We start from the raw sequence: 13568 nt of genomic DNA on the forward strand, positions 1-13568 counted from the left end.
GAAATTTGGTAAGCATATTGGGTAGGTCTGAGAATCGGCTAACATCTATTTTTCATACCACTAAACGATAAGAGTAAGGCAGAACAGCGTTTGCCGGGTGCAGCTAGTTTAATATAAAATTTAGTTCAATAAGTTTAGTATAACTGTGGTGAATTATTTGGAGATATTTAAAAATAACTGTTATTTTTAAATTTATATGCTCAATAATATAAGCTGAAATTTTTTTTGTTTGTTTGTTTGAACGTGCTTATGTCAGTAAGTGCTGGATCGATTTGAAAAATCTTTCACCGTTGTATGTGTGCGTGATCCCTGAGCGCCATAGACTATATACGTACCTACCACAAGCGAAACCGGGGTGGACAGGCTGGACCGCCATTCCCTATTATTATCGTTACACTATCCCCATTATAAATGGAAATGCAACTCTTATCTGTCTGTCTCTTCTTCACGCCTCAGCCGCTGAACCGACTTGGACGAAATTTGGTACAAAGACAGTTCGAGACACGAGAAAGAACATAGGTATTCTTAAACCCACAGGAACGGGATCTATGTGGGAAAAACCCCGAGACTGTCTATATTTTCCTTTACCGCGGGCGAAAAGCTAGTTTTTATTTATAATTAACTTTCGCAAATCAACTAACAACTACCGAGCACAAGTAACTCAGTGCTCTACGCACTGCATTCAGCGAAGCTAATGCGAATTGGATTTAAACTTCAAACCTTTCTAAACATTAACGTTATCCCTTTAGCAAGCTGGAAAACTAAATCCTATAAGCTTTTTACACTATGTCCTTATATTTAACAAAGCACGCTCTCACGGCGCTCGCATAATACGAGATCCGGCGTATAAGCCAATTCGATAATAGAATAATCTCCATATCTAGCAGGCAGCATCTTCCATTGTGAAGCTTTATAAATCGCCTTAGTTCCACATTGTTCGCTGTTAAAGGACATATTACGTGGCATTTGAATGTTTAGGATTTGTATTTTGTACACACGATATTGCATTACGTCGTCTGCATTTTACCTTTTGTTTAAAGTGGGACTTTGGTCTACTTAATATATTTAGTTTAAGTAATGATTATTGCTTTTATATTATGAAGTTGCTGATTGTTGAATAGGAAAGTTTAAAAATGTATTTAAAAAAAGTAGTTAATGTACAGGTTTTTTCATGTAATAGTGGGCAACTAGTTTGTGGTTCGCCTGATGATAAGCGATCACCACCGCCCATGTACACTTGCAGAGCTAGGGCCGCTGCAAATGCGTTGCCCGCTTTGGCAAGGGATAAAGAATGGATTGACGGCAGGAAAAGCAACTAATATTCATGGCCAATCGTGATTCCTTAAAAATGTATTGCCCAAAATTCCTTCAGCTCTTCATACATATTTACACTACGTTCTTAGAAAGCAGTGATTACATAGAAGAGCTGGAAATGCACACTGAAGTGTATGAATCAATATATGCAGTAATTACAAACTACATATTACCGGAATACCTTTAGTACCCGCCTATATTTTTTTTTTTTATATAAAGAACACAGGTAACTTATCTATCAACGCACAGCCTAAACTACTGGACCGATCGGGCTGAAATTTGGCATGCATATAGCCACTATAATGTAGGAATTAGCTAAGAAAAGAATTTTGATAAATTCTACTTCCAAGTCATTAAAATAGACGATGAAAGTATGTACCACACAAATTTATTTTGACTACGCTGGCAAACTTTAGGAAACAGCTGGTATAAAATATGCCTGTTTTATTATCCAGAGACGACATTTTATTTAAAATACGAGCACGCCCTTTACCTCACGTTTTATTAACGCAACCCTACACCTGACACAACTTACGCTTAAGCTTATAATTCTTCACTTCTCGTGATGTGAAGCCATTACGAATTATAATTTGTCGAAAATAAAATCATGTTGAACGCGCACTAAATATAGCTCGAAGAATTTATTCGATTTTTTTTTCACAATGACGCACAACGATACACGAATTTGAAATTTCAATTTCAACGTCCATTGTTGTCGGCTTAAAGTTTTCAGATTGAATGAAATCAGTTTTTTTATTTTAGTTAAACACAAAGCACATTTTTATAATTAATTAAAAATTAAACTAGCTGTTGTCCGCAGCTATAAACAAACACACTCTCATCCCCTACTTTATCCCCTTGGGGGAACAATTTGTCAATATCCTTTTTTAGCGGATGCCTACGTCATAACATTTATCTGCATTTAATTTTTAGTTGTTTAGCATTGAAATGCTTTATAATATTCTATTTCATCTATTTGCATACCAAATTTCAGTCCGATCCGTCCAATGGTTTGGGCTGTGCGTTGATACATCACTATGTCCTTCCTTTGAGTTATATATATTTAGTTAACCACATTTTATCTTCACGCTACACTTGATACTACAAAAGATGGCGTTATGTAACAAAATTAGCAACAGAAAAGCGCCTTTCATTGCGTGTGTCAAGAGATTTATTTCCATACTTTTGGGGAAAAATTACCTGCCATACCGACATTTTCCCACAATATTTGCTATATGGACCACTTACATTTAGATGGCAACACATTTGAGAGTTGATAAAATATTCCAACATGTGAATATATTTTATATCACTCCATAATCCAGCTTATTGTATTGTATTCTAGGTATTGACTTCTGTGTACTTAATCAGCGGAAAAATCCTTTGCAATCGCGGGTAGTTTCAGGAAAACTGGTTGCCCAGCAACCGTCCACTTTGTATGTGGAATTCCACGAACGTAATTTTCAATAAATCCGATCACAAACAGAACGTTATTTCAATGGAATTCAATTTTCAATAGTTTATCTCCATTGAAAATTAAATTCCAGTGAATATATATTCGCGGAAATTTGCATTACATATAAAATCGATGCATACCGAGAACTGCTCTGTAATTAATTTAAAATATTATATTCCCGGTTCAATACTTTGTAATAACGGGAATTATTGTCATGCGTGTATTGTGTATGTTATACATTGTATCATGGTACAATAACTATATTAACAATTTACTTATTGAATTGAATCTAAATTACAATGCTTCGCATAGTAATAGTAATAGAGAAAAGCATTAAAGATATATATGCTAATAAATTTTCTTTCCTTAGTCTGTTTGTGAAATATGTTACATACTGATGCTGATAATAAACATAATAGCAAAAAATGCAAACTATAGAACTAAATAATTATTAATAACAAAATACTGAACACCATGAAATTGCCAGAACTAGACTGAATTGAAAAGTTCTGAAGCACCAGCTTTCAAATAAAGAAAGAATCACCCAAATTCATCCAGTCGAAAGTTGTGATCCAGTATATCGAGTGTTTGTACACAAAAAATACAATTATTGTACGTTCTCCTTTTTTAAAACCAGTTGACAAGCATTGTAATAGACATTGCTATTTTTGTTTGAAATCAATTACCAATAAAAGTAAAACTACCCTACAATTCTATGAAGCTGAAACTCATATCAAATTCGACACATGTACCAGCCCTGCAACCGTAATACGATGACCAAATTCAATTAAATCACACACGAGCACCATTCAACCAATCGCTATGCATAATCGCATCACCTGTAAGGCGTCACCCACGAGGATTCAAGTTCAATCAGTCCATTAAACACCATCAGACAGCCGCTGCATATTGATGACCCGCCCCTGGTATATAAGCCGCGGGTGTCTAGCATTTGGCACATTCGAATCTATTATCTCGACGGACTATCACCAAAATGAAGTCAGTCGCCGCTCTTGCGCTATCTTGTGTCTCGCTTCTTCTGATTGCGGACACGAGCGTTGGACAAGGGCAGATATATTGCGGGAGACGGCTGGCGGAAACGCTCGCGTACCTTTGCGACAACCCTCTCATAAACAGACCAGGTATTAGTTGCATTGTAGATGGAATTTTCTAATTGTCTTTGAGAATTTTTCAAACCATGCCCGGAGCAAATCGATTTTGCAATTAATTTTCTATAAAGGTAGGAAAAGCTTTATTAATTCAGTGATAGCATCTTTGAAAAATTTCTTATGACTTTTTAAAACTTTTTTTGTATATATTAGGAAAACACTTCAATCACATATTTATAGCTCTTTTCACATTTATTTTCCTTAACTTACAACTTCATTATAAAATGTCGAATTATGTATATGCACAAAAATTTTTCAAGACATTTACCTGTTTTTTCTATTACAAACCAAATAAGGTAAATAAAAATTAACTATAATGAGAGAGGCGTTTGAAACGACTGGATAACTATATCAAGAGTCTAGGTAAAGATGTGTGTATAATGAATAAGATTATGATTATCTCACAGGTCTGATAATAAAACGCACGAGCTACGACACTATAATGTCCGACGACTTCGCCTGGCCGTGGATCCCGCACCGTCAGGCGAAGGGGATGAGAAACAAACGCCAGACCGTCACCTCCGAGTGTTGCGACAAACCCTGCACTCTCAACGAACTATTGACGTATTGCTCCTATTGATTTTAAAATGGTGTTTAAAAAGAGATTGTTTATTTTGATCTGAGACAAGTCATTAAAATCCGCTGTCACAATGCTATAGTTCAATTAAATTATGTGGTTTCGCATTGTTTCACTGCAAGTGTAGGTCAGACTAGAGAGCAAGAGAATTAATGTATTTATCGTATTAACAAATTATTTTATTAATAAATATTGAAAATTGTCCGAAGCATAACTCTGCCTACACGTATATTGGGCAGAGTTGTAATGTAATGAGCGTACGCGAAAGGTTTTGAACATTAATGCCAATAAGTAAGGTGTTAATTTGATTGATGATTTATAACACTTACGTCAATGATATACGGGTATTAATGCATTTACTAGCATATAACACGATAATGGAACTTTTTGTCATCAAAAATAAATTAAAATATTCATCGACTTGAATATTTTAAAACAAATATCATAGTTCTATTCAGTTAAGTATAATTAAGTTTATTCCAAAGTTATGTGTACTTTACGAATATGTTCCTTTATAATCAAATGAAAATGTAACTCTATGCACCTACAGTTTCCCGGAATTTTAACAATTCGGCTATGACCAGTCAACGTAGTCATTATATATTAATAAGAAATGCTTGTAAATATACTAATCTAGTCATGTAGTATTTATAAACGACAACAATTTATAAAAAAATATTATACTTTTTAATACAAGCAATAGTTATTCGTTTTATTTAATCCTAATACAAGATGATTTTCGCAGTTTTTCAAGTAAGTATATCGAAACATTTGTAATAAAAAACCCTACCAATATCATAAAGTAACTAAGTCTGTCTTTTCTAAACAGACTAACCGATTAAGATAAAATTTGGTAAGATGATAGCATGAGACTTGAAAATGGATATGGGATCCGTTTTATCCCGGAAAATCCAAGACAACGGTAACCATGCGAGTTTTCCTTTGACTCCGCGGACCAAACTGCGGTAACCTAGTTTAACATAATAATTCACTCTAAAACGCCTATGGTTACTGAAACTAAATAAAGTTTGTCACAATTAACCCACACATGAATTATTATCTTCACATAAAATTAATATGGACGCATTATATAACCTGCATAACATTTTATACAATTCAATCAAAACATATTTCAGACTCCTAGACTAAAACAGCAAATTATTTATATTAATATAGATTTACGGAACACGTAGTAACAAACAAATTAATCCCAATATTAATTCTTAGTTCACCTCATCCAGCAACTGGGTAAAAACCTCTCATTTTGCCATTCCATTTCAACACTAACCTCTAACTAATTATAGTTTAAAACTGCCTAGCACATTCACATTACAAAAAATAATCGACCATAACCTAAGCAATTACATCAATTTATTCTCCATATATATGACACTTTTTATCCAATCAGGTGACAAGTCGACGGTTACGCACAAATTGATATGGAAACTGTTGTAAACCTTTTATATCTTATTAATGCTACTTACAAATTAGAATAAACGTATCTGTATTCGTTCTCGCTATTTATTCAACCTTTTCTGGCAATTGAATTAACATATATATCAAGTATGCGTTTACAACTTTAGTCATTATACTATTTCCCCTGAATATTTACAGAGAAAACTGGAGGAAGCGGCAACTCATTTGTAGAGGATAAGTGAGTTACAGCTTTTAACGGGTAAGGGATGTGGAAAGGATTATGACGGGAATTTTGGAACGGACAAGATGGTCACGGTAAGGTGAGGATAACTATCAAAAAATACTTCAGAATATTTTACCTTTATATCGCTTCACATTTTCCAAAGTTATTACTCCGACCTACTTCAGACGCGTCACGTGTGCGACATATATCTATGCGGGCATTGTTTCATCTGAAGCTGTGATTTGTTTCACTCGAAGAAAAGATTTAGAAAAAAATATATGTGAGGTTTATTGTGTTTGACATATTTTTATTAAATAAACTACTTTTATTACTATTATTAAAAAAACTAAATACAGACAAATATCGACAAATATTACGAAACTCCTCCCTGAAACGACTGCACCGATTTTCATAAAATTTTGCGTGCATATCTGATCGCTCTGTGAATCGGCCAAAACTAATTGTGCATACCTACGCTCACGCAACCACTGTATCAGAGAGACAGTTAATTATATAAACAATTATGAGCAACATATCTACACCTAGGTATAACACAATATGCAGGTAGCATATAAGTTTATTCCGCCTCCTTGATACAGTGGTTAACGCGTGAGCGTAGAACCGTGGGACCTGGGTTAAATTCCCGGTGGGGACGCACAAAAAAAAATGTCTCGGTTTGGCAGGACACAGAAGGTTGATCACCTAATTGTCCGTAAAGAAAATCGATCAGTGAAACAGATGTACATAATCTGTCCCATACCCCACTAGGGGCACGGGACTTCACTTTTATATAAGTTTATTACCTATCTCCAAAACGAACAACATTTACAAATACAATGCCGTTCAAATTCCTAGTGAACTTATGTTTACCCCATCGCAATAATCCCGTCCCAATCGAGAATACCGTTTCCGCGAAGGAAATTGCTTCATTGCGCATACACAGTGACAGTTTGTATGGCTTATCTAACTTGCAGAAAAGCATGCATCGACACATATGTATGTATGTTTGGTGGCGTATAAAATAAAATAAATAACCATCGTTTATGAAGTGGCAATACATTGATTCAACGCAGATAAAACACGACAAACGCCGCAATTTGGAATAAGCCCGTGCTAGTCATGACATCTTCAGTATAGTATATGCTATGCTTTAGTATAGGTATATAAGGGTAGTAATTATTTACCTGTAGGTTTAGGATAGTCGGGTATGTAATTACAAATTTAAATATATCATTTTTAAAACATTTATTATCAGTTATCAACCGACTTCAAAGAAGGACGGTCTGACTGCTGGGAAAGATAGCTGATGCCTTTCATGTGGTCTCGTTAAGTCCAGTTCTGCCAATTTGAAACCGGTTTGGTTTTTTTGTTAAAAATTTATTATAATAATAATTACATTGCAAATATGTTCTATACATATTGCAATATACAAAGTATTTAAAAAGGTTTTATATAAAACAGCTGTATACAAAACTAATTTTATATGCATGTATATTATACCTACTATAAAAAGTATAAACTTTAAATTCACATAATAATTAACATGAAACAGAGCCCCGAGCATCACCAGTTTCGCGAGAATTTGATAAAAATTCAGATTAGTTCGAACTCTGTTTGATATTTAAAAATATTGAAATGTATAGAAATCGCTGCTGGTCAAATGGAAATTCATATATTTTTTATGCCGAATTAAATCCGCACAAAATATAACGAACTCAGCACGTAAACACAATACTATAACAAACACCGAGCGCTGCTTGTTTTCTATGTTTCATAAAACTAAATTTTTTTTTGCTCTTTTACATTGGACAAAATCTCTCCTGTATTTTTTGTGTGAGATTCAAGCATACAAATAGAAAACTAAATAAAAAAGAATGTTTTTCTTAATGTCATGACAGGGTTTGCATACCGGAATATTTACAAAAATCGGTCAAGTGCGAGTCGGACTCGCGAACTCTAAGGGTTCCCCGTACGCTTCAGAGATTTTCTATTATTTGTTGTTATAGCGGCAACGCATTATCTTTGAAAATTTCAGCCTGGTGACAGACGGACGGACAGACAGACAGACCGACGGACAGCGAAATCTTAGTAATAGGGATCCGTTTATAGTCCTTGGGTGCTGAACTCTAAAACAGATAGCAGATATACTATTAGAAAATCCAGGAAATCCTAGAAAAATGCATACAAACACAAGCAATACAAAATACTATACAAACATTTCAAGGTAAACGCATCCCGGGCAGAATCCCGGGTGAAACAGACATGGCGGCCGCGGGCGCTGTGAAAGCGAACCGGGAAGTACGCGGTCGCTTATTAAATATTTACACTGTAAACTGTATGTTATATACATATTATAGCTTGCGAAGTACACGCGTCCATTGCTTTGGAAAACAAACGTACTGTTTTGTGTGCGTCCTTCCTTCTAATATCATAAATGCGAAAGTTTGTGAGGATATGTGTGTGTGTTTGTTGCTCTATCACGCGAAAACTACTTAACCGGTTGCAATGAAATTTTGTACGTAGATAGCTGGACAATTGGAGTAACATATAGGCTACTTTTTATCCCGATATTCCTACGGGATACGGACGCGCGTGAAACCGCGAGGCGAAGCTAGTTATCCCATATTGAGAACGTCTCTTTCGTGGACCGACCAACTGAAGATTTTTATCTACATGCATTGCATTTCTTCTTGTTTGTATGATAATGATTGTTGTTTAGGTTCTTAACCGGGGTCGCGGACGTATATACCGGCTCCCGTGACCTGTTCATGAAAGCGGCTTGTCGGAATACAGTGGGGATTTAGTCGGTAAGAATCCGACATAATCCACGGCTCCTTTTCCCCGGGGGCCGTGGATATCTATGAAGGATTTCCGCACTATAAAAAAAAAAACTTAACCGGAAAGTCTCTCTTCTATTAAAATAGACAATGGCGTTTTATTATTTTGTTAAAATCTCGAAATTTCCATGAGTCAAATTAGGAACAAAAATCCTGGCGTTTTTAACACGGTTTTTACACCACTTAAAACATATAGATTAAGATAAAGTTTTATACAACTAATAAGATCGATCGATAACAATACAACAAATTCGTGAGTTCATCTTATTATCGTGATTAGGATGGCCAGGATGGCAGCATAAAACAACTTGGCTACGTATACTCTTCATAAGAAAGGTCAAGTGAGGCAATTTATTTTATTTACAAAAAAAACATTTTTTTTATTTATTACAATCTACACACTTCCTATACAACAAACAATTCGCGATATAGCAACTACGTAAATTAATTATTAGTGAACCTTTGTTGGCTAACATCCGCGACCCTGTGAATTATAAACGGAGTCTGTGCGCCGCGCCAATTTAACCCCCTCCCAGGTCATAATGTCAACTGGTACTTTTTGAATTAAATAGCATTGAATTATTTATTTTATGGTAAGGTCCACTAGATCTGCCACACCATTGTGAGGCTACGCGTGACTCTGACATTAACAGTTTTCATTAAAATTTCCGTGCAGTGATTAAGCCGTGCGTTCATAACAGTGAGATAATCTTCGTCTTTCATGCTTATAATATAAAAGCATGGATATTTCAGAAGAGCACACAAGCATATATATAGTCTTTGCAGTAGTAAGATAACTGTGAACCTCAGTTTATCAAAGAAAAAAAAAAGATTATTCGTGGCACTTTAAAACTGACCAGGTTTTGGTGTAGTTTAAGAAAATTTCTGATGTAAATCTCACGAATTCCCTCTTTTTTTCTTACTATGTTTCCTTTTATGTCTTGTCCCTTATTCTCTTTGGTAGGCACACCCATAACACTGCGTTACGCACGCCTTTTGGTGACGCAGTTGCCCATCAGGCGATGCGTCTGCTCGTTTGCCTTCCAATAACATAAAAATTCTACTTCTCCACATCCCTACGTAACAGACACACGTGAAAAACATCAAAAAATCAACATAAACCTATAAATTCCGATGCAACAACTGCACCATAAACAAACGCCACCGCTAATAGCGCTAAAAACTACTCCGACGACAATTTATTGGCAGTTGTCAGATAAAGTGACTTGCTAATAAAAATTAAGCGAGCGCGTTCGCCGATCGGCTTATATTGTCCATATTTGTAGTGATATATTAGGAATGGACTAAAAACTGGAGCGTAGTGACCTAGCTACACGGTGCGCATGCGCACAAAAAACGCAGTCGCATGGCGGACAGCTTGATGGTTGTCAATCAATTTGTTTGGTTTGGAATTATGGTTGTGGAGCGGTCGAAATGGTAATGGGTATTAATAATAATTTCATTATTAGGTAGAAGTAATAAAAACGATATTTACCACGAAAAAAGTAGCGAATGTTCATTAATAATTAATAAGATTAATTTTGTGAAGGCAAATAACATCCATTCCATTTAAATATGTTATATTCCTCGAAGATGACCGTCTGACATAGTGATCTATCAACGCACAGCCCAAACCACTGTTCGAGCTGAAATTTGGCATGTAGGTAGATGTTATGACGTAGGCACACGCTAAGAAGGATTTTGATAAATACTAACCGCAAGAGTATAAAATTGGGGATGAAAGTTTGTACCATGAAAATAATAAAGACCACGCGGGCGAAGCTGCGGGCAACAGCTAGTTCGCAATAAGATTACAGTGTAACCGATCATTGAGTTTGCGCAAACTGCGTTATGCAAAACTATGCGTGTGGACCGGACATATTCTCGAGTGGGACGGCAATTAACGGCTAAATTGTTTGTTAATCGAGTGCCTAGAATTCGATTCTTGTGAGCAATTATCTCTAAAGAGACGTGACATACTTGCGTAGCATTAATACGTTATGAATTAAATCTTTATACGAAACTACCTGCGCCCCGCGGTTTCACCCGCGTAAGTCCGTATCCCGTAGGAATATCAGAATAAAAAGTTGCCTATATGTTATTCCAGTTGTCCAGCTGTCTGCGTACCAAATTTCATTGCAATCGGTTCTGTGGTTTTTGCGTGAAAGAGCAACAAACACACACACATCCTTACAAACGTTCGCATTTATAATAGTAGTAGGAAGTAGGATTTAAAATAATAATGAGCTTAAAACATAAACTCGACGATGTAAAATTCGCGCCTTTTAAAGAATCAAATTATATAGTTTAATGGGCGCCATGTTGAAATTGTTGTGACGTGACAACAACTATGAACAACGGATCAAGACGTTTCTTTTAAGGCACTTGAAAATTTTATTTTATCACTACTTGTGCCGCGCGGTTTCACTTGTGGACGAAAAAATATAATCAGCGAATAGTATATCCTTAGCTCATGTATTACTTTATTTTATGTCAATTACGTCAATATGTTATTCTGGTATATGAGCTACATTACTGTCAAGTATCATCAAGATCTGTTCAGTTATATTCGCATGAAAGAGAACACATACAACCACACTTAATCTGTGTCCATGCATTATTTTAACAAACTTTCGCGTCTACAATATTAGCATGAAATATCAAATTTCATGTCATTTTTAAAGAAGAACTCAAATTTAAGACAATATATACACAAAAGCCTATAATTTCCGCATAGCTCCTATTTATTTACCCTGGACACCAGAAAAACCATTTTGCACTTTAATCACTTCTCTATTAATCTCAAAACCGTTTATCATCACTCTAACCGAGAAAAACTGGGAAAATCTCACTACAGCAACAATATAAATTTCCCCGGTCATACCGACAGTATGAAAAAAAACCCAAGAATATGTCGCATGTATTAATTATGGTAATAGCCCCATGTCCCTCGGGGCGGGGCGAACGGACCGCTCTTGTCATTTATAAAATTACATAGGAGGGCCACTCGGGTGCATGATTCATAAGTGCATATAGAAAATGAATTAATACTGCTATGCCATTATCGACTGGATATGTGACCTTTGATGTTAGAAAGGTATTATTGTTAGGACTCGATTCCACTCGAAAATTGTTGTTTAATCTGTCATTCGTAATTTTATTCACGATATACTAGCTGTTCACTCGCGGCTTTGTCCACATAATCAAAGAAAAATATCTTACCGCATAGTTTTCTTGGGTTTTCCGGATTAAAAACTACCCTATGTCCTTTCTCGGGTCTCAAACTTATTTGTACTGTAAATTTCATCCAAATCGGTTGCGGGTCACTTTCGCATTCACGACATTGAGTAGGGATAAAATACATACAGATTAAATAATGACAAAGAATTCGAAATAATAAAAATACACATTCATAACAAATCTCCTAATAAATTCATCTACATTTCGTACAGAACACACTTACAACTAAACCGACTTAGCATAAAACAATACCGAACACAACGAATTCGCGTCGGCGAATTCTGATACAATGAAAAACAACTAAAAACTAACTTTCAGCAAAACACACCGAGCTGTATATTCAAATAAAATACTACAATGGCATTTATGTTTATACGGGATAAAAGAATAATAACGTTATTATAAAGGGAATATCGTCGAATTTTCAGTGAACACAAAAGAGTACCGATTAAATCCGAGGGCAGATGATAAAGGTCCAAACAAAGGTGCTAATTAGGCCTACCTTCGTAACACCGGCTCGGCGCAAGCTATACGCTGATCATTTGATATAGATAACATACGATTGATCTAAAGGGAATCGATCCCAAATCTTATCCGCAACCACTGCACCAATTGTACGGTATCTTATTGGTAATTCTAAAGAATTATAATGTTCATTTAATAAACTTATTGGATATATAACGAAACCGAGTACGTGAGCGAGATAAGTTCGCCCACGGTACGTCACTGGTAACGAATATAAGTTATAGCCGAGTTAAGCAGGTGAATTATAACGCTTAATAACGTTTAAACTTATGCTCTGAGATTTATTGTTAACTAATAAAGATTTGAAACAACTGAACCGATTTGATAAACTCTTTCACTTTTGGGAACTATTGTCATATCATTCTAATTTATAAATGTAAAATATACCAAAAGATATTATAATGATGCCCGTAACATTATTTTAAAGCATAAATATTATTCTAGAGATAACCCTGAACCGGTTCACAGTTCCACCATTTTATCTCTCTAGATAAGTTGGTGGAACTGTAAACACAAAAAACTACATTCTGCATTTTATAGCAAAAACTAGCTGACCCGCCATACGCTGTTCTGCTTTACTTCTATCATTTAGGGGTATTAAAAATAGATGTTGGCCTATTCTCAGACCCATCCGATATGCACACAAAATTTCATGAGAATCGCTCTAGCCGTTTCGGAGGAGTATGATAACTAACATTGTGACAAGGGAATTTTTTATATATAGAGATACTACCTTTCCGCCCGCGGTTTCACCCGCGTGGAATTCGGTTATATCGCTTTCATCCCCTATTTCAATCCCTTCTACCCTTTT

At 35.5% G+C, this 13568-nt stretch overlaps 2 protein-coding genes across 2 annotated transcripts in view; one reads left to right on the forward strand and one right to left on the reverse strand.

The window, feature by feature from the left end:
* The window catches only part of LOC119830985 (protein kinase C, brain isozyme), a 141019-nt gene that overhangs the window by 41114 nt on the left and 86337 nt on the right, over positions 1-13568 (reverse strand). The window lies entirely within an intron of this gene.
* On the forward strand, positions 3341-4858 carry LOC119830987 (bombyxin A-3 homolog). The gene is made up of 2 exons (XM_038354184.1): positions 3341-3912; positions 4347-4858. Exons 1-2 carry the CDS (start codon positions 3765-3767, stop codon positions 4517-4519), a joined length of 321 nt encoding a protein of 106 aa, XP_038210112.1. The 5' UTR covers positions 3341-3764; the 3' UTR covers positions 4520-4858.

The sequence above is a fragment of the Zerene cesonia genome, chromosome 12 (assembly GCF_012273895.1).
Source record: "Zerene cesonia ecotype Mississippi chromosome 12, Zerene_cesonia_1.1, whole genome shotgun sequence".
Taxonomy (NCBI): domain Eukaryota; kingdom Metazoa; phylum Arthropoda; class Insecta; order Lepidoptera; family Pieridae; genus Zerene; species Zerene cesonia.

Bases quoted from the DNA above. Each gene is read 5' to 3' on its own strand.
- LOC119830987 (XM_038354184.1), top strand. From the start codon at position 3,765: ATGAAGTCAGTCGCCGCTCTTGCGCTATCTTGTGTCTCGCTTCTTCTG. The intron at 3,913-4,346 runs GTATTAGTTGCA...ATTATCTCACAG, and splicing joins CCCTCTCATAAACAGACCAG to GTCTGATAATAAAACGCACG.